At 35.8% G+C, this 23,090-nt stretch overlaps 1 protein-coding gene across 1 annotated transcript in view; it reads right to left on the bottom strand.

Moving 5' to 3' along the window:
• LOC306884250 (uncharacterized protein) overlaps positions 1-23,090 on the bottom strand; it is a 52,565-nt gene that overhangs the window by 5,264 nt on the left and 24,211 nt on the right. Inside the window, exons 12-25 of the mRNA XM_079439983.1 lie at positions 18,628-18,728; positions 18,461-18,542; positions 17,164-17,313; positions 16,151-16,300; positions 14,447-14,703; positions 14,246-14,366; positions 12,731-12,925; positions 12,464-12,616; positions 10,633-10,850; positions 9,408-9,591; positions 9,080-9,235; positions 7,618-7,932; positions 1,520-2,288; positions 318-1,411 (exon numbers count right to left, since the gene is read on the bottom strand). Coding sequence (XP_079296109.1) covers positions 318-1,411; positions 1,520-2,288; positions 7,618-7,932; positions 9,080-9,235; positions 9,408-9,591; positions 10,633-10,850; positions 12,464-12,616; positions 12,731-12,925; positions 14,246-14,366; positions 14,447-14,703; positions 16,151-16,300; positions 17,164-17,313; positions 18,461-18,542; positions 18,628-18,728 — 3,945 coding nt within the window. The remainder of the gene's footprint in view (positions 1-317; positions 1,412-1,519; positions 2,289-7,617; positions 7,933-9,079; positions 9,236-9,407; positions 9,592-10,632; positions 10,851-12,463; positions 12,617-12,730; positions 12,926-14,245; positions 14,367-14,446; positions 14,704-16,150; positions 16,301-17,163; positions 17,314-18,460; positions 18,543-18,627; positions 18,729-23,090) is intronic.

Genomic DNA, 23,090 nt, shown 5'->3' with positions numbered 1-23,090 from the left:
GGTCCTTGGTTCAGGTGTGTTTGATTGAAGCTAAACTCTACAGGACATTGGCTTTCCAAGAGCAGGACTTAAACCAGGAGTGTCCAAACTCAGTCCTGGAAGGCCACCATCCTGCAGAGTTTAGCTTCAACTTGCCTCAGCACACCTGCCTTGAGGTTTCTAGTATGCTTAAGACCTTTGCTAGTTCAGGTGTTTAACTGGGGTTGGAGCAAAACTCTACAGGACAGTAGCCCTCCAGGAGTAGGGTTGGACACCCCTGACTAAAACGGTCCTAAACAAAATCTAACAGGGTTTGACTGCCAACTTATAGACCTCACCTTCAGAAAACCTGTTTCCTCCTCCTCCTCCTCCTCCTCCTCTCTATAATGGTAGATATACTTTTGCTGGTCCTCTATTTCAGGTAGTTTCACCATATCTGAAGCCGTTTCATTAACAGCCACTTGTTTGTAAACCTGTTCCTGTTGAGTGAACGCAGCCCAAGACCTTCTGTCCCCTTTATCCAGAATTTGCCTTTCTTCTCTTGGGTTGTGCTGCTTCCCAGAACCCACCATAGTCTGGACAGATGGTGGAAGTCTGAACTCCGCCACAAGAAGGTTGGGTGCAGAGGCCGTGACCAACTTCCTGAAGAGCACTGCTTGTTCTTTGGGTGAGGGTTCCCTGCGTTGGTCTGGAGAAGATGTGGCCTGGTAGCCATTATACATGATGTCAGAGTTTAGACTCTCTCGGTAGCTGTTGGTGTGGTTCCAGATGTCCTCCAGCTCCTCCTCTTCCTGCTCAAACTGTTGATGGTCAGGATGAACTGGATCATCAACGTCGATAGATAAGGTAATGCTCTTGTCCTTGGAGAACTCGAAGTTCTTGTTGGACACTCCTGCATCCAGGGATTGTACCTTCCCAATGGTCCTCTTGGGCACTGGACAGTCTGGGGAGTCTATGTACGGACCCTCAGCACATAACTTGAAGCTTCCAGAGCTGGAGTGACCAGAGTCCACTGAGTCCTCTCTTCCATTGGCTCTGAAGTTCAACACCACATGAGATGCATGGCTGGGACTTAACTGTTGAGTGCTGGAGGTCTTTGCTGGCTTATGGAACACGTGTCCATTAAGATTGTTAACCAAGGTATGAACACTAGGACATACATGAGTTGAGTTGTGGTTAGCTATCGTAATTGAGTTGTGGTTAGCTATCGTAGCTGCCGTAGTTGAGTTGTGGTTAGCTATCCCTTGAATGGCATCTTCTGGAGGACTTGTATAGTGGTTCTCCTTGTTCTCAAGTTGAGTCACATTTGCGTTACAACTAACCACCTCTTCTTTGGGCACTATACTGATTCCAGACAGATGTTTCTGTTGGATATTGGTCAGATCACTGAGTGATGAAGGATGATTCTCCTCAATTGAGATGTCTTCAACAACTGGAGAAGGTGGAGGAGGAAATTCATTTTCAGTAAATGAAACTGTGTCAATGCTGATCTTTGAATGAATGAATGAGTCTTTACAATCAATCTTGAGGGTTACTTCACCTGGGTAAATTTGTTTGGGCTCTTCTTTTTGTGTTGGAGGTGAGCGGACTGTTTTAAAGGTGCTCAGAGCTGTCGGACGATCAACCTGAGAGTCCTGGTGATGAGAGTCTGTCTTCTTTTGCTCAGGATGGCCAATTGTGATGACATCTTGAATGCTAGGGATGAGGCTCATATCCTTGGGCAGGTCGAAGCTTAACATAGAGCCCAAGGACAGAAATCTGCAGTGGTTCTTCACATGTCCTTGGGTGGCAACCTCTAAGGTGCTGTGAACTGGAGATACAACCTCTCCAGAACATTCTGCATCTATGTCTTTCACTAAAGGGTTCTTTATGTAGTCCAAGACCTGAGTCCCATCGCTGTTTGGTTTCCTTGCATTTTTCTGCTTCTTCCTTTCTTTCAGGGGCCAAGTATGTGTATCGTATGTCACCGGTTCACGTACAGGTGGCAAATCAGCCTCCTCTGACAGATCCTCTCCCATGATCTTCTGAATGGTGTTTCTACGGTCATCTTTCTTCTTCTTCACCTTCTTGCTCTTCCTCTTCAGACTGCTAAAGATTGAGATGTTGCCATTCTTTGGCAGGAAGTTGTTGGCCTGCTGAAGGGTGTCTTCGATGGAGGACGAGGAGTATGGGGAGGTGCAAGGGGAGGAGAGAGCATACAGGGAGGTCCTGGGAGAGGAGGAGGAGGGCCTTGGAGCATTGTCTTGGGGAAGCGCCATACTCTCATACACTGCCGTGTTGTTTTCCATTACATGCAAGTACGTACTTACCTAAAACACAAGGAAACGATTGTTTTAGAGGATTATAACTTTTTTTCTTCCATGCATAAAGTGGAAAGCATTCATAAGTATCACACTTCAACACAAAGTTCACCCTTCAAAGACACATCATGCTAATTATCTGATGTGCAGTGCTCCTAAAAAGCATTTGGGCATTTAGGTCGCACATAAAAATTAATGAATGTCAAAATATCAAATGAAGTAGCATATGCAAACAAATGTTGCTGTAATTTTTAATACATGCATGAAGTCAGTTTTTCTCAAAAACACACAGGTGTAGTTCATCACATTAACTAATCAACATGTTTCACAACCACAAAGTGTCTTCATTTTTGAACTTGTAAGTGTGCTTGTGTTATCTTTATAACAAATGTGACTTGGTTTGGTATTTTGTTATCTTATGCAACGACATTCATATTTAAGTGTGGCTTGAGTGTCCAAATACTTTTTATGGCCGGTGTAATTCACAATTCAAACACTGAAAAATTATCATTTGTATAACCATTTATGAAGTGTTATTAAGTGTTTTAGTATCTGAACACAGCACTTCTATGAGTGTCTGGCTCAAGCAAAGCATTCCTAAGCAAAAACACAGACACATGTTGCTTCACATTTGTTACTGATGAATGATGACATCGCTCTGCAATGATAAAAACATTTAAAATGCTGAAACATCTTTTCCTTCACTGCTTATGTTAAGCAGCTGGAATTCACATTTGTTATGGGAAAAAGTAAACAATTCTTACATTCTGTGAAGAAAAATTATGCAAAACTTGCCAATACACCGCCAGTATGTTGTGAAAGTTTTTCCAGTGAGTTGCTATGTCGTCGCTACATACTACGTGGTTAACATGTTATAAGTGGTTTTTAGTGTGTTGCTAAGGTGTTCTGGATCGTTGTCAGGGCGTTACTATGCAGTTGTTAAGCTATTCTGAATTGGTTGTTATTATGTTGCTATGTGATTGCTAAGGTGTGTCAGGTGGTTGCAAAGGCACTGCTATGTAATTGCTAAGAAATTGTAGATGATTGCCAGGGAATTGCTATGCTGTTACGATCATGTTTGCGGGTACGAGTCTCGGGCCGGCAGGGATTGTAGGTGGGGGGAGTGAATGTCCAGCGCTCTCTCCACCCTCAATACCACGACTGAGGTGCCCTTGAGCAAGGCACCGAACACCCAACTGCTCCCCGGGCGCCGCAGCATAAATGGCTGCCCACTGCTCCAGGTGTGTGTTCACGGTGTGTGTGTGTTCACTGCTGTGTGTGTGCACGTTGGATGGGTTAAATGCAGAGCACGAATTCCGAGTATGGGTCACCATACTTGGCAGTATGTCACTTCACATTCTTCACATGTTCTGAATAGTTGTCAGGGTGTTACTATGCAGTTGCTAAGGCTATGTGATTGATGTTCTAGATGGTTGTGCTATGGTGTTCTGAGTGGTTTCTTACATCAAAAAGCCACAACAAACCTTAGCAAACACCACTAATAATGCAAAAACATTAGGTTTACATGAGAACAACATGAACAAAAGAACACTGGCATGACTACACAAGCCTGCTTGATTTTTTTTTTTTAACTCTGGGCTTAATAAGAATCATCTGCTCTTAAAAATGTCGTCATACACAGCTGTAATGGCTTGACCTTTCACCCCGTGTCTAATCTTGTGCTGCTCTGGCAGCCCCAGACCATAAATCACACAGGGCAGTCAGGAGGGCCTTCTAGAAAGTTCACAACAAATTCTCCAGCGCTCCTGCTGGGAGCCATTTCAAATCTCAGCGATCATGGGAAGCGAAGGATGAGGTCACATCTCAGCACCGCGCTGCTGTCATGAGTGAGATTACATCAGCCTTAAAGAGAGCTTACGTAAGAGCGAAAAACCCCACTGCATGCATCTTATCATCTGCTTCCTTTGTCATTGTCTTTATCTGTCCATGCATATCTGATTAAAACAACCAATTTGCAGCAAATCTTTAGATCTAATAAAAACCTCTGGCCTCTGCTGGTTTCTGACTCATTTGTCAAGATGGAGCAAGAGTTTAAAGAGTTAAAAGTATTTTTTTCTCCATTTGACTTTAAACAAATGTAAGCCATTAGTCGACTAATCACATTTATATCAATTTAATTAGTTAAATAATAGGCTTTAATATATAGCCTATTCCATGCTCAAGCGCACACAAAAAGCTCATCGCAAAGCAAAAAAGAACTATAATGACTATGAATGTGTCAGAAAAAATATCAAGGAGATATTTTAATCATTTACTGAGTCAGTGTGCGCTGCAAAGATGAAGTTGACAGTGCTGACTTGCCATTTAGTACAGTGGATGTGCCTTTAGAGAGAAATGCAACTTTCATATGGATTTACATCATAATCAGAGAGCATTTGGCTTTTATTTGAATTTCGGTTCATTTTTGTGATGCTCTCCATCTTTCGTCTTGGTTGTTTTCTTTATTTTACAAAAGCACAACGTTTTGTGGATATTGCGAGTGTACACAAATAAAAGTAGACCCTTTACAGTTTCAAATGTGGTACTCTTTTCTGTACGAGCAAAATGACAGTTTTTTAAAGATGTTTTCGCTGTTATCAGGAGAAAATGCAAGTTGCTGGAGCCTCCATGTCATACAGTATGTGGACTAATAGCTTCCACACCCCACACAAACACTTGGATATGTGCCTAATAGAGCACATTTATCTAGGTTAACATTAGAGCGAGCGGCCATGTAAAGTTGCTACTACAAGTTTCAATTACAAATGAAAAGCCATATTTGAGGGTGATGAATGATTTCACGAACATTTGGATTTCCTGCCACAAGGATAGACATTAACGATCTGTTCATCACAGTTTTTTTTTCTGTGAATAACTGACATTGTGGTCGACTAAGCCTCTTCTCGTCGACTATTATGGGGGGCAGAGCTAGTAAAAAATACTAAAAGTTTGCTCTGTTCTCATGCAAAGCTATTGTATGGGTGCAGAACACATGCATGAATGTTTCAATCATCATTTCTGAATTTGTGCGATTATACACTGATCTCTAGGGTCTGGTTTTTGCTATCAGTGGATTTATATGTGCTGAAAGCTGCGAGGGCACAAAATAAAAATCCTAGTGACAGATATAAAAATGCATTTGAAATTAAATGATATGACAGCAGCTAGACTCTTTCCCACAAGCCCTAATCCTCCTGATGTTTTCAAAAAAATATACTGGATTACATGAGAGCTGCAAACCTACAGCAATGGGCAACATTTCTAAAATAACTTCTAATGGTGACCGAAGTTTTCATTTCACAGACCGTAATGGCATAATAAAAGTCCCAAGGATATTGCAAAACCATTTAAGGCTACTATATTTTAAGCTCCTGTAACCGTTCCAAGAAACACACACTTTTTTATTTTTGCTGCAATTACTTTCAAAATGTTCCCAAAGACAGTTTTGTAAACAACCCGAATGCTTGAAATGAGGCTTTATATGAGTCTTGGAAGAGTTTCTCGTCCCCGTTTCTAATACTTCCCATATACTGGCAGCTCAAAATGAGATCATTGGAAGTGGCTATTTCCTCCCTCATTTTTTCATTACCTGCCCCTACCTGTTTCTGTTACCAATCTCCTCTAAACAGTAGTGACTTCTCTTCCATCAATCAAAGTCTCTTTGGCTTTGTTGCCTTTCCAACCACTGCACAAATAAATGATCAGGGCAATGGCGACATTTCAGAATAGCATACTATTATACTATGATTCTGAGATGTACTGCAATGCTTCAGTAATCAAAAAAATATGATGAGATGTTTTGAGATCATGATGTTAGTCAGTCCATCACACTACAGTCCTCATGCACACACACAAGCAGAGCTGGGTAGATTACTTACAAATTGTAGTCCGTTACTGACGCCAAATTACATGACAAAAATTGTATTTAGTAATGTAATCCATTACATTGCACATTTTAGGTAATATAATCAGACTACTTTTTGATTACTTTTGTAGGGAAGTCCATTTCCACCACTAAATAAAAATTAAAAAAGGTAATTGTGACTTTTAATCTCACAATTCTGACATTTTTCTCGTAATTGCGAGATATAAACTCACAATTCGGACTGTTTTGTGTCACAATTGTAAGATATAAAGTCAGATTTGTGGGATATAAACTCAGAATTGCGAGTTTATGTCCCTCAATTCTGACTTTATCTCTCACAATTCTGAATTTATAACTCACAATTGCAAGTTTGAACCATGCACTACTGAGAAAAAAGTCAAAATTGCAAGAATTTTTTTTTAAATTGTGAGATAAAAATTGGCAATTACCTTCTTTTTTTTTCTTTTTTTATTCAGTGGCAGAAATGGGCTTCCATACTTTTGACCTAACTTGTTTATCACATTGATTTAAATAGGATAATCTTGTAATATATTGATATAAAAATACAAACAGAAAGAAAATATATTCCACTCATTGTTATTAACAACAAAGTGCAGTCAACATTACATCAAGGTTTCCCAAAGCGGGGTTTGTGAAGGAACTGATAATAATTAGAAAAGCTAATAATTAATTATATCATAAAAATGTAAAGTTAAAAATCAATTTGAAAATAATTGTGTTTGAAAGACAAAAGCCTTCCAAAGACATACTAATACATAGTTAAATAACTCAATTAGTGACAATAAAAAAAAAAAAATGTTGATGCAATATTGGGATGTTGAGAAAAAACTTCTTAATTTTTTTGTAAATCAAAAATATTAAAAATCCAGTAGTCAAATGTGTTTTCTGTGCAATTATAGCCAGCTGACTAATGGCTGGTCTTTATGTGAATATCCACAATACTAACTTCTAGCGGCAGGGCAGGCTATTTCAGGGAAAATTCAAAAGATGATAAAATGAATATGTAATCATGTAACCAATAAAAATGTAACTGTAGTCTGATTACGAGTATTTTACAATGTAGTATAATCTAACTACAAGTACTTCATTTTTTTGTAATCTGATTACGTAATCCAGGTACTACCCAGCACTGCACACAATTACCATGTTTCTGTTTACTCGTGCAGGGCCACCGACCAACAATATTTACCTCTTCTGCACTGTGTCGAAAAATCTTTTTCTTTCGCTTTAAACTACCAAAAAGCCCCTGGCAGCGCTTCCAAAAGCTTTTACAGGCAGAAGAGTGAGACTCAGCAGGCTGAAGGGGAACGTAGAACAAAATAAAACAGAGAAGGGTGTTTTTGAGGAAAGAGAAGGAAATGTGAGGAGACTGAGAGGGATATCAAACACAGAGCAGCATGTAAGTGCAATAGGGTTTGACTGTGTGTGACTGTGATGCTTAATCATTCTCACCCTGTGCACAGGTTCGGGCACCGGCACACCACCTTCCCTGCCAGGCGCCTGTACCTGGATTTGTGTGTCTCCAGAGTTACTGAAGCTGAGGATGAGGTTGACGGTGCCTCCTAAAGCTGAGGGACTGGGGTCCTTTAGCACCAGGTACGGTGAATCCGGCCTCTCTAAATGACCGCTGTCATCGCTTCCTTTAGGACTAACACTTTGCATCACCTCGTATCCATAATTGTGCTGCAAATCATCCTCCATGTCAGCAGGGGGAGCACTTATGAGGCTTTCTGTTCTCTTCTGAGAGACCTCGGGTGAGGTTTCCACCTGAAAATGGCAGAATTAGAATGGCTTATGAGGAGACTGCATCTTTGGATCGATCTCATGAAAACGGTTCAGAAATTCCAAGTCACACTGCGCAACCAAAAGACAAAAACATGTATTATTTTAGGACTTAACTAAACTGTTTGCATTGTGACATTATTTGACAATTAACCACATTAAGCACATTTCCTGCCTTCAATTTCCCATTACTATACATCCAAAAAAAAGAGGCTTTTGCATCTGAACTCTTCATATATATATTACACTCTATATTCTATATTTTATTCTTTATTAATAAAATAGTAAAGCTTGTTTGCATTATGATTTTTTCTACATTTAGTAGCATTTGCTTCATTTAATATATGCTGATTTAAATAAAAAAAGAATATCTAATACAAATCATCACTGAGAATAAGTGCAAGTATAAAAAAAAGATTAGGTTTTATTTTTTTAATGTAAAAAAACATGAAATTAATTTTTTTATATTATTTTGTTGTTTGGGTTGATCTCATGAAAACAGTCAAGGATTTCAGGACCATTAAGACTGTTTGCATTGTGACACTTTAATGCAAAAATTCTATATTATTAAATAGTGAAGTATTTCGACATTTAGTAGCGTTTGATACATTTAGTGTAGGCTGGTGCAAAAAAAATCTAAATTCATAAAATAGTGAAGTATATCTACATTTAGTAGCATTTCGTGTAAGCTGATGCAAAAAAAAAAATCTATATTAATAAAGTGAAATGCTTCTACATTTAGTAGCGTTTGCTACTAAATTTTATCACTAAATTGTATTTATTTCTACATTTTATTTTATATATTTTGATGTAAATTGAAAAATCATTGCTAATATTGATTGATTGATACTGATATTAATTAAGACTAATAAGCACATTTCCCCATCTTCAAATTAGCTGTAATGGGGAACAAAACTATTCATAAAATGATAAAAAATTGTTTATAGCATTTGAGAATTTGAATCATTGCATTACAGTATTTTACTGCTAAATCATCATTGAGAATAATTTTAATTATTGTAATTGATATCAATTACTTATCTATTATTATTTATTTATTATACACACACAGTTTTTGATTTATAATCTTCATTTATCCCCAGAAGGGAAATTCACAAATGAATGGTTCTACCTGTGTTTGCGGGCTGCAGACCGTAGCCTCGGAGTAAATAGCGTCTGTCTGAGCTTCTTCAGCCTTCTGTCTGCTCAACAGCTGATCCTTCTGAGCCCTCCAGTGGACCAGGATCCATCCCAGCATGCTCCTCAGTTCCTCCATCCTCTCTCTGATCTGCACAAGACAAAGAGCAATGGAAAACCCCCCCAAACCATTTTAACTTTATGTCATCCAGAGGAAACTTGCTCTTTCATAGGAGACTTAGAGAGAGTGTAGAGTTACAAAATCTATTTGTATATCAGTTGAGCAATGCAACTGAAGCAGATATTATGGAAAGCTTATATACCATTTTGTTGAGGTGATGCTCATCATCAAAGAGTTTTTTTCCAGCCACAGCGAGCTGATCAAACTCCTCGAACTTCTGCTCTATCTGCCGATCCAGAACCTTAACCAGAGGCTCCTGGTTCTCTCGGCTTTGACGCAGAGCACTTTCTGAGAAAATGCAGGAGCGGGTGTCTTCTGTCCAAGAGCTGTGGGAGAGAAGATGAACAGCAGAGAGGTGAAGACAAGCGCTTCAGGCCAACTCACACAGCTCAAGATGATGCTCACCAGACGTTTCTCCAAACACATAAGAGAACACAATGTGAACACATCTCCCATCAATAAATCAAACATTAGCTCTGCAAATTATATTCATAGAACATTCCTGGTGAATCACACCAAAACATGTCCAGGTCACATTTCACCCTAAAATCAAATGCGTTTTTGCTTTATGCCATTATTTTCATGACAATTAAGTAAGTTTCCCCCTAATTTACATTACTGTAATGCGTCCATACATTTAAATTTGTTTTTGTTCAGTATTTTTATTAAAAAAAATAAAAAAAATTATATATATATATATATATATATATATATATATATATATATTTTTTTTTTTATAATTACAATAATTTTTTATTTATCATTATTTTAGTATTGAGTTTTTTTTGTTTTATTTTTCTTAAATGCTATTAAATTCTCATTACTAAACTACAGTGCGTTTTATTAAATATTCAAATCAATATTTTTATTATAATTTATATACATTCAAAAAAGAGAAAATATATTAAGTATATAATAAGTATTTAGTATTAATGGTAGCATTTATTATTGTTTTAATTTATGTTGATTTAAAAAAAATATTTAATAGAATTTTTTTATTAAAAAAACTGCAGAATTGAAATGACTAGGCACATTACAATAATACAAATTTTGGAGGAAACTTGCTTAATTGTGAAGAATATAATGAAAATAAAATAATATTTATAAATTACTATATATAATAAAAAAATTACAAAGCAATTAAAAATGTCTATTGTTTATCATACATATCATGAAAATATCATAATGCAAAAAAGTCTGATAGTCCAAAAAAAGGTTATTTTTTGTGTTAACTATGCATATTTATTATCATTCCTTTCTTTTGGTTTTTAGGTTAATTATGACCTGTACATGTTCTTGTTATGTCAATCCTTAACAAAATGTGAAATAAAACAAGGTCTCATGTAATCGTTTTATCATTGACTTACATCATTGCCAAGTAGTTCCTAAAGAAATGGCGCAGATGTCCAAACTGCAGGAGTCTCTTCTTGTTTTCAGCCACACTTTTGCCGAGCTCGTCCCAGGAGTTCAGGCTGGTCTGAATCTCAGTCCCTACAGCGTTCATCCTCTCCGGACACACGTCTGACAAACGGCTCGCCAGACTCGCCATGGTCTCCACTTCCTCCTTCAAGAGCCCGTATTCAGCCTGGAGGAAGAAAACACGTCTAGGTTTAAGTTCACAATCGCATACTACTATCCTACAAGTGCTATTTTTGCAGCATAAACCCCAGTTGTGCAAACTCTTACGGCCTCACACTTTCAGTTCTTTAAATCTGTTAAAGGAACCATATGTTTCAAATATGCATCATGACAGAGTTTCTGAAGCTAATTAAAAGCGTTAATAAGAATCAAGCCGCTGTGTTTCAGATCTGCGGCTGCTAAACAGAGATTGTCAGATGCTTTGTGCATGAGCGTCAAACTATTTTAGTATGAGCCATTAGGTCATTTCTTGTGCTTTGGGGTTTCCAGACAGATGTGTTCGTGTTTTGCACGCCATCAAGGTATTTTTGCATCGCAACGCACCCGCACAATGCAGCAGTCTCAAATGAATCAACCGATACATACAAATACACATCATAAACGCCAAAAACTCACACACAATGGAGTCCTGTGTGGATAATAAAGGCATGTGTGGGCTCACTTCATTAACATCTATTGAACAAAACAAGGGTCTGGCTGAGCCTCAGTGGATGTCCAGCTTCAACCACAACAGGAAACAGATTCTAGAAACAATGTGCTAAAACAAATTCATCACAAGAAGTGGGAGAAAGACATTTCCATTAGATCAACACCGGGCGGTCACCGAGTCCCGGCAAACAAGATGCTTCCTGTTCTCAGAGGTAAATGCTCCGGACATGTTATTGTGTTGCGAAAACACTTGGTTGCTGTCTGGATTTACTTTAGTTTTTTTTTGTTTTTTTTAAAAAGAGTAAAATCGCATGAAAGCATGTCTAGGTAACATTTCACAACAAATATCTGCATGAATAAAATCAGCTATATTTTTAGGTACAGGAATTATTTTTTGCAATAACACTACTACTACTACTAGTAGTAATCATCATCATCATCATTATTAATTATTCTTTCCTTTTTTATTTGTTATTCTTATTTTTATTACTTAATTGTCATGAAAAATCTCAATAATAATAATTGTCATTTTTTGTTACTTAACTGTTATGAAAATCACATCATGATAATCACAATAATAATAATTATAACATTTGTCAAATAAAAAATAATCACGTTACAATAATAATACATTATAAAAATGATATAATAATAATAATAATAATATCATATATTTAACAATAATAACAACAACATAAAAAACAACAATATTATTATTTTTCAAATAAAAAAATAAACATTACAATAATAATAATACATTATTATAAAAATTATAATAATAATAATAATAATATCATATATTTATAATGATTGTGTTGTGATTATTTTCTTGACAATTAAGTAATAAATGAAAATTGCTGTAAAAAAATTTTTTATTAAATAAAAAGGATAAATCGACAACACTACCATTATGTATAAATATTTTACAATTTAATTTAATTCTAATTTTTTATGTGTGAGTGTGTGTGTGCATTATAGCAATAAAGATTGTTAGGAGAAAATAATTAACTCATAAAAAACAAGGTAGTACTGCAAAATATTTTACTTGTCCTAAAAATAAGGTAAAATGTGAGCCAGGTTTTGCAAGATTTTTCTCTGGTAGTCCTGCAGTAACGTTCAGTGCACCCGTACCTCCAGCTGGTCCTGGTACTCCTGCAGGTCATCAAGACCACAGCGATCTGGCTCACATCTCACAGCCATCTCACTCTCCATCTCCAGCACGTCTACGGCGAGTTCGGCACAACGCTGCAGACACTGCTCCACGCGCGCCGACACCATGGCATGCTGGGAAACGAGGACAGGACGAATAGTACAGAGAATAGTGAACACTTACATATTAAATCTTTCTTGCCAGGTCTGCCTCAACACAAACAAAAGTTAATTTCTGACTCTACACACCCTGGTGAGCAGCTCCTGGATGCTCTGGTCATGTGACTGCGAGCGGCCCCTCTCCCGCGCCGTGTCATTGAGCATCTCCACTGCTTCTCTGAGCTCCTTCACAGGGTTCCCAATGGCTTCCATCAGGGGCTCATCGTGTCTGCTCACCGGCAAGCCCAGAAGAGATGGTCCAGAGTCAAGCTCGCTGCACAGCGGCTGGAGGAACACAGTACAATAACAAATAAACCAAGAAATCAAACAAAGACTAAACTACTATAAGTCTGAAAGTCTGATTATGCAGCTCGTTGGAATAATCGATTCTGATTGGTCGATACTGCCATTCTGATCAAATATTTGTGGGGTCTCCAGTGAGACTGAATGGTATAATTAACAGTTTTTGTCCAACACAGCTGTGCTAGTTTGATGCCTCATATCACTCCGTAACCTCTTCAGTCTCATTTAATCTCAAATCAATATTTCATGTCCACTTATTTATTTGTTCGGAGTTGTGGCAAATTCATTGCACCTCTTCACTTATTTTGAATGTCATTATAAACCAAATCTGAATTGTTCTGGCTATAAGTGGAAAAACTCTAAAAACTCAAAATTAGGTAGAATTGACACAAATTAACAGAGACTTGATTGATGGATTGATTCCAACAGTTTGACATTAGCATGCTGCTAAACTATCAACATGCTACTCTAATAATTATAACAATACATAACACACACAAACAGATATATACACACACACACAAAACTATATTTATTGATTTTATTTATTCTAAACTTCAGTTTTAGACTGAACTAAGGAAATTAACAATAAAAATAAAATTTAACTTAATTATTCATGATTACTGATTATATTAAACTAATATTTGTTTTTATAATTAGATTTATTACTATCATTTAATATAAACAGTTTATAATAGTTTTCTAAATTTAAATTACATTATAATTAAATTAAATTACATAATATTAATTAATAAAAATAATTTGATATGCATAAACCATATATATAAATGGATACAAGTATGACTGATGCAAATCCAATTTATATTTATTAAATAATATTTAACATTTAAGTCTTATTTATAATAATAATAATTTATAAATAAGATGTATATTTATTATTATTAATAATAATAATTATTAATATAATTTTTTTACACTCATTAACAAATGGGTGGAACCAGAGATGATGCTACGGCAATAATTAAAACATTTTTTACAATACAGTTCATGGATTGTTGTTCAACACTGGATTCGAACCAGCAACCTTTCTAATCATCACTAAATGACACCATCTTTCTATGGCACACTTTATTTCCAATGCTATTAACTTACTAGCATGCTGCCATTATCAATGCTAGAAATGAGTTGAGCATTCCTGTAGTTCAAATGCATTGTCAAGGTCATGGGTTCGATTCCCAGCGAATGCATGAACCGATAAAATGAAAACCTTCAAAGCAATGTAAATCACTTTGGATAAATGCATCTGGAAAATGCACCATAAAAACATAACCCGTAGCTAACCTGTCCCAGGGTGCTGTAGTGACTTTCCTCGAGCTCCACCTTCTCCAGGAACTCCGTGAGCATCCGCGTGTCCTTCAGCTCTGAGCTCTGCTGGGTCAGTGCCATCTGCACACTGCTGAACCTGAAAGAAACACAGATGCTCATACATCCGAACACCGCAGCCTAAACAACGTCTATCCGTACCAAACCGACGGCACATACTTCATCTCCACGTCCTTCAGGCGTGCAGGAAGCAGCTGAGTGTGAAGATGTCTTTGACTGCTCAGATGATCCACTTCCTGTCTGAGGTTCTGCAGCTCCAGACGTCTGGCCTCCAGCTCCTGCTCCAGCTGGCAGCTCTCTTGCTCCGCCACGCTCACAGACTCGGGGTCTCCAGCCAGAGACGCCTGCCTGATGGACAGCTCCACCGCCTCCAACCACGCCTCCAGACTGGCCAGAGACTGCAGCATCCGCACCACCTGCCAATCACAAACAACTCAGTTATCAATTAAACACAGCTGCTGTGGACCGTCTGTCACAGTTAATATTCTCTGCAATGCACAAATGTGATCCTGGACCACAAAACCAGTCTTAAGCAGCACGGGTATATTTGTAGCAATAGCCAAAAATACACTGTATAGGTCAAAATGATACATTTTTATTTTATGCCAAAAATCATTAGGATATTAAGTAAAGATCATGTTCCATGAAGATATTTTGTATATTTACGGTAGGAAATCTCGGGCAAACATTGTCCTATCCGAACAAACCATACATCAAAAGCTTACTTATTCAGCTTACATTTTATGTATAAATCTCAATTTCCAAAAATTGACCCTTATGACTGGTTTTGTGGTCCAGGGTCACAAATCACAAATAAACTCATGAGACAGAGCAAACTTTTATTTTTATCCCACATTGTATCATGAGATATAATATTCCATGCAGGATGACTCATTGACCGTATATTGAACAATTTACAAACTTTTGGCAAACAAGCATTTGGCAAAAATATGGTTATTTTGCATTTGAAATCAAAATTTGTGTAGAATATCTTTTGGCAGTCCAATGAAATAGTGAGTCAAAAAGAAATGCAAATATATACTAATATTTAATTTAACATTTAATTTTATTTTATTTTTGCCCTTTTTGTGTTACTTTCATTTTGTTTACCTGCCATTGTGTTATTTGTATTATATGTATTCAACTTACAACTTTTGCATTGCAACATTATTTTTAAGATAATTAAGCACATTTTCTATCAAAAATCACTGTAATGCAGCAACATTTAATTTGATTTTTTTGCATTCCCCATTACATTTTCAAGACTGTAATAAAGCAAATATGAAATGCAACAAAACTGTGATATATTTTTTATTTATATTTTATAATGTAATCAGCATAAATGAAATATGTAATTTAGACACATCACTTTACAAACATTTTCTTCATGCAAAATACACTGTGCAGTGTCTACTTTTTATGTGAAACAGTATGCAAAATGCAATGATCAGTATTTCTCTGCTACATATCTGCTACATTTTTGTTACACAACCACGTTACGTTACATGTATAATCCATCTTTTAAAGTAATACTGTTTTTGTATTTTTATTCCAGTTGTGTGTAATTTTTTTGTCAGTGTAATAATAAAAAAAAAAAGTCAAATCATGATTGATAGCATTTCCTGCTCATCAAACTGGAAATGTATTCTCAATGTTGCACGCATTGCATTATGGGATACAGTACTCCACAGACAGTGTGCTCTAGATGTATACTGTACATTTCGGCAAATGTAGTTATGTGGGCATTTCTTGGCATAATAAATGGCATATTTTGCTCAGTATACATACTGCTTACTATTTTCTTTATGCGACAGAAGGCAGAATGCCATTCCAAACATTCAGGGAAACACAAGATATATGTACCTTATAGTTGAGCTCCTCTGAGACCTTCAGGACCAGACCGTTCCTCTCATGTCTTCTCTTCAGCTCTTCCCACAGAACCTCCAGCTGACTCAGAAACTCCTGGATCTTCATGCTGCCCGGATGCTGAGCCCTCACCAGACTGTAACCCTCCTGGATGGAAACAAAAGGTTTGAATTAACATTTTTACACATACACCTATAGCTAGCTATATATATATATATAAGAACAATTTATATAAATATAATTCATGCTAATTAAAAATAATTAATTATTAATTAATAATTAGAAAAATATAACAGTCTAATTTAAATAAGTTATTTATATTATTATTATTATTATTCAGCATTAATAATTATTATACAATTTGATAGTTGATTATACAATTATAGTAATTTTATATCATTTATTAGTAGCGGGATTTAATATATACAAAAACACTTCTGAATTAAAGCAACAGCATCAATCCTGAATACATACATTTAGACAAAATACAACCACAAACCAAGGATAAAACCACAAAAAAAAAAACAATACTAAAAACACAATAGTTTAAATAATTAAATTAAAAACTAATTAAATAACTCCATGAATCACTATTTTTAATCAGCTCACTGAAATGAACAATTCAAAAGAATTAATTTGCTATAATGTATCAAACGTACACAACATTTCATTGACAAGCATAAAGAAAAATCGTAATCGTACACATTTTCATTGCTTCAATTTAATTAGGATTTAAACTAGGATTTAGAAAAAAAACTTGATTTAGTCTCTCAATAAAGTGTGGCATGCAGTAAGGAATCATTGCAATACGCTTCTATTTGTTGGAAAAAGTAGCTTAATTTATTATTACTTTTTTTTTTTTTACACAACAACAACTTAAGTCAAGTTTAATTTCCAAAAAGTGGATTACCAATAGACAAAAGTTAGTGTACGATGAGGTATCTATGCACACTTGTTGTGTAAAGCCAGTGAACATCCCAGCGTTAACACACTCTGACAGCAGCGCTCACCTTCTTGACCAGCTCTATCCTGGCTCTGTTGGACAGGATATCCTGTTCCAGTGAGGCCTGACGCCTCTTGGCTGCTTCAAAACCGTTCGGCTCGGCCAAACTGCAGATCTGAGTGGCCATTGCAACGCTGTCTTTGAGCCAGGAGAGAGTCTGCAGAGATACAAGGAGAACATGAACACAGCGGCTCTGTTCAAAACACCTAGAGACCCCCCTACATAGACAGCAGTCTATGTAGAGCATAGTACAGCATAATATACATAATATACATAATGTACAGCATAATATTGCTATTTCAAATTAGAATTAAATAATGTATAAATACATATGTTAATATACATAATATATAATATAATTTATATTTATTCATTAAATAATATTCATATTGTTTTAAAAGTCAGATTTTTTATTCATATTAATACATTTAAACAAAGTATAATTTTAATAATAGTATTTCTCATTACGGTTAATATAATTATTGAATTTGATAAATGGTATTCATTTTTATATTTATCAGTATACTACACATTTATAATATTGCTATTTTAAATTAATTAGGATATATAAGTTAATATAAACAATTTATTTAAATATTAAATGAGTACAAATTAAATGAAAATAATATTTAAGTCTGATTTCTAATTAATAATAAACAAAGTATAATTTTATTAGTTATTTATTATTATTGTCGATTACTACTAATTTATCATATTTATAATTATTATAGAATTTGATTAGTCATTTTTTAACATTTATTATTATAACAAATGTAATATATATATATATATATATATATATATAATATAAATAATGTATTAATTATTGTTATTATTTTAAAAGTCTGATTAATAGCTAATTGTCACAAGCGGACCTACTATGCCTATTCTGCCTAAATGCTTTCTATACAGCTCACTAGGTTTTAGAACAGAACCGAGTCGTCACACTCAATGAAAAAACAGGAACACATATTTCTAACAGAAAGAGATGAGAGATCGTTATTTAGACCTCGCTGACCTCTGAACCGTTGGCTGCTTGGCCCAGAGTGGGTTCAGAAGCCGCCGGCGACGTTTTCAAGCCAGAACAATTCCTGGAAGTCCCATACACTAGCAGATCCTCAAGCAATTAGCAAAGACCCATCGATCAACCTCTCATGAGTGTATTCAGGAGGAATCTGAACTCAGCTGAACCGCAGTGAAGCGGCAAAGAGCTTCTCTGTTCTGTTCTGACTGGACTCAGTGGGTCTTTTCGCACCATAAGAGATTGTGTAACTCTTGTGTAATGGAGAAGTAATAATAGGCACCTTGTCTGCAGAAACGGTGAACTTCTGGAGTTGCGTGTGGAGTGGTGTGTGGCCGCTGGACTCGGGCCTTGGCACATTCCCGCTGTAAAGCCCAAAACAGGACCTCTATTTAGCATGCATCTTTAATTTGCATATGTGCAAAAAAATTTCCGAAGTGAAAATGTCACCTTTCAGCAGCCATGTGGAGTTTGAGGGTGGCTCGCGCTGCCATCTCTCCTGCATCCCGGCTGTCTGAGGGCTTCCCGTAGCGCTCGGCGTCTCTCCCGGCCTGCGGAGGGAAACACAAGCTGCGTGTTCATCCAGCAGACACTGATGTGTTTAAAAGCCTACAACGGACCCTTGTGTGCTGGTTTAAAACACGGTGGTCCTGTGTGACGAGGTTGGCTGGTCGTCGGGTCTGAATATCAGCGTGCGGTTGGAGGTGTGGACAGTGTGGCTGTAATCCCAGAAAGAAAGCCAATCACTTTTTCTGGAAAGTTACAGTGAGCAGTGCTGTTAAACAGGCTGGGGTAGCCAACATGGGAAAATAATTATTCTGTATAATCGCCGTCATGTCTCGAGTAGAAGGCCACTGCTTTTTCATGCACATTACATCAGCTATGAACAACATGATACTCTAATAATCATAACAATACACAGCACGCACAAGTACTGGAGAAAAAACCCAACATTTTTTATTAGAATAACATTTTTTATTGATGCTAGGTTATTAAATAAATAACATTTATATGTCTGTGTGTGCGCGCGCTTATGATTAACTCATATAAATTTATGCAAATATAAATTTAAGATTTATAATTAATATCAATAATATAAAAAAGCATAATTAAATAATAATTGTAATTGATAATTCATAATATTATTTATTAATATTAAATATGAATTATTGTTGATGGTATTCATATTATCAGTATAATATAAATAATATAACATTGCCATTTTAAATAAATATATATTAGTTAATATAAACTATTTACATATATATAATTAATGCAAGATTTATTAAAATATTCATATTATTTTACGTCTGATTTCTAATTAATGTTAAAGTAAATGCAGCCTTGGTGAGCATTAGAGACTTTTTAAAAGCATTAAAAATAAAATAAAAGACCCCAAACTTGTACTTATTTTAAGCAAATTTTCACCAAAAACTGATAATTACGCTATCCTTTCACTCCAAACCAAATTTGACAATGAAACTGAATGAGGACAGAAGACAAAAAGCACAATGAAAAGATCTCACAAATCTGATTTTGGCAACTAACAATAAATGACAAATATATATATATGAGGACCAACTGCAAAATCATACTTTCACAGACAAAAAAAATCTTTGTTTCACACAGACAAAATCTGTTTTCATGCACGGCACCCCATCGGCTCATTTCTGCTTTATGGCGGCATATGAATCTGAGCTGGGCATTCTCTGATTATGAGCTCAGGATGAATGAGTCAGAGTTTGGGAGAGAGAAACGCATGATGCCTGAGAGAAAGAAAGAAACAGTCGCCTGAGAAAGTGCCATTTGGAGAGTGCAGCAAATTTACAAGGCCTAATAGCATTTATAAACACGCCACTCAAAGAGTGCAAGCCTCGAGTTTAATCGCACAGCGGCACGTCATCGGGCTATTCGCAAGCGTGAAGTGTTTGAGTAACAAGCGTGGTGTAATTACACGCTCTAACGTCTCTTCTCCCCACGCCTGCTTCAGATCAGTCCAGGCTTTGTACAAACTCTAGCCTCTCCAGCATGATGAAAACTAAGGGACAGTGAGTTATGTCACCGAACGGCTCTGAAGGGCTTCCTCTGCTCGTTCCCAGAGCTGATAGTAATTAGTGCCGTATTTCATCAGCTCTTCTGAGAGTCTTTCAGTGTAAAGTTGTGGAGCGATGTGAGCCAAACGCTCTCGTAGCACATATGAAGCGTGTGGCAGCTCCATCTGGGAGCCATTAGAGAGAAATACAGGCCTCTTCATCATGTTTACCTCACGTCACTAAACAAGAAGTCTGGTTATACATTACACACAAACACACACACACACACACACGCTCGCCAACGGATGGATGCGATGCCTCAATGCGTGACAACACACAGGTTTAGACATGATTGAACTGAAAAAAACAAAAAACAGCTTAAACTAATCCAGGTTAGTCAGTCATCGGGTTTTGGGCACTTTATTTAACCAACTTGACCAGACTGAGAGACTAACTTAACTCTGTATAGCTTGACATGAAACAATGATCAGAAAAAAATAACACATACTAATATATATATATATGTATATATTTGATACATTTGATTTTTGGCACTTTATTTAACCAGCTAAACACCAGCCGGACCAGATTAAGAGACTAACTTCACCCATTATTTCATGTCAGGCTTCACAGGGTTAAATTAGTCTCTCAATCTGGTCAAGTTGGTGTTTAGCTGGTTAAATAAAGTGCCAAAAATCAAATGTATCAAATAATATATCAAATATGATAATTAACAAAAAACACTTTTTGTACTATTTTTAAAAATGTTTATATTTGTATATTATTAATATATTTATAACATATGAAGAGTTTATTTTTTTAGTTAGATTTAACCTAGTCAAAATAACCCAACTGCAGTTTGAGATTAATTGGAATGCACAATGAAAAAAAAAACATCATTTCTGTTTATCCGAGTTATCTGTTTTTGCAAATGAACTCTTCATATATAATATATTTACACAGAAACGGAACAGTTTAACGAAACTTTACACAAAATACTTTTAAAATAGTCAAATATTTGATATGGCTCATATAATATGATATTAGTGAGAATATGAAGGAAAAAAACAACATTTTTATTCATAGGCCCAAACTGAGCAAAAATATGCAATGAGAGATGCTGTCTGGATAATCAAGTAAACCGAAGTTGCTTCAGTCAAGTAAGTGTTCATCTTGAAATATTACATCAAAAGGTATTCTTATGTTTACTTAATAAAAATCAGTAAAGCACGAGCTGAAGGTTTATGTTTGCACAATTACACTAAAAGAACTTTTACTTGATAGAAAAGTCAAAAAGTTGTGTATGCCAGGTTTTCAGCAATCATATTGATCATTTAGCAGCCTTAGAAATTGATTTATTAAATACAATACAGTAGGCTCATCAATGAACAATTTTCTAAGGCTAAAAACACTACGCTAGAGGAGCTATAGTGAGTATTTGCACAAACGGGCTCATTTTCTCTTTCAATCGACTGCAGTCATGGCAAAACAACAGTCTGAAGAGAACTTGGGTTGGATGATGGCGAGCTTTTGGACCGGTGGTGCCGTCTGGCATCATGTTAGTCCTGGGGATTCGTGTCTCCCAGTAAAAGTCTCCATAAAGCATAATGAGCACGGCTCTCGTACACGATACACCCAGGTAACCTCTGCTACCAGCACTGACACAAGCAGCCATTGTTACAAACCTGCTTCAGCCCAGAACATCGCCAGCACCGTGCCAATCAAAACCATCTGATCAAAAGCTTATGTTGGGATCTAACAATTAAAACTAGTCAAAATACTGGACGAGACAGTCCATGTTTTACTGGAAATTACTCTTGACTTTTGGCAGCAACAGTTTATGTATGAAATACTGCGTGTCCAGAAATACAACCAAAAATACTTTTTATACTCACCAAGGCTGCATGCATTTTAATAAAAATAAAGCAAAAACAGTCAAATTGTGAAATATTACTATTTTCTGTGTGAATATATTGTAATATGTCATTTATTTCTGTAATCAAAATTATGTTTTCAGCATCATTACTCCAGTCTTCAGTGTCACGATGCTGATTTACTGCTCAAGAAACATTTATTATTATAATTTTATTATTATGATGTTGAAAACATTTGTGCCACTTCATATTTTTGTGGAAACTCTGATACTTTTTTCAGAATGATACTTTAATATTAATTAGAAATCAGACCTAAAATAATATTAAATACTATTTTTAATACTTATCAATTATGTTATTTAAAATATATTTTTTATTTAAATTGTTTATATTAACTAAAATATTTAATTTATTTAAACTATCAATATTATAATTTATATTTATAATATACTGATAAATATTATTTAAAAAAATCTAAATCAACTATAATTCATATTTAATATGAATAATTTCAATTAATCATGTGCTGCTTCATATTTTTTGGAAACTGAAACGTTTTGTTTTTCATGATGATTTGATGAATAGAAAGTTGAAAAGAACAGCATTTATTTGAAATCTTTTGTAACATTATAAATGTCTTTACTTTCACTTTTGATCACTTGCTGAATATAAGAATTAAAAAACACTGAGAAAGGGAGGACTGGCATAATAACATCCAGAAATACAGCCAAGATAATTATAATACACACAATGAAGCTCTTCTTCAGCGCTAATGGCCTGTAACATAACAAATGGTTTATGCTGCTATTTCTTTAATCCAGTGAGTGTTTTCCTCCATTTTCTGGCGGTACGTCCAAAAGATGTTTTTACAGCCATAATGTCAGAGAGGATATGAAAACGTCTAGATTTGGGAGTTTTTAGAGAATGGTGTTTGTCCTGGCGGCCTGTTTTTGCCCTCGCAGCACAATCGAAGCGCGTCATACCGAATGGAAACGTCTAGATCTGT

This window comes from Barbus barbus, assembly GCF_936440315.1.
Source record: "Barbus barbus genome assembly, chromosome: 18".
Taxonomy (NCBI): Eukaryota; Metazoa; Chordata; class Actinopteri; order Cypriniformes; family Cyprinidae; genus Barbus; species Barbus barbus.
The sequence above is the reverse complement of the archived record's forward strand: the minus strand, read 5'-3'. Positions and strand labels throughout refer to the sequence as shown.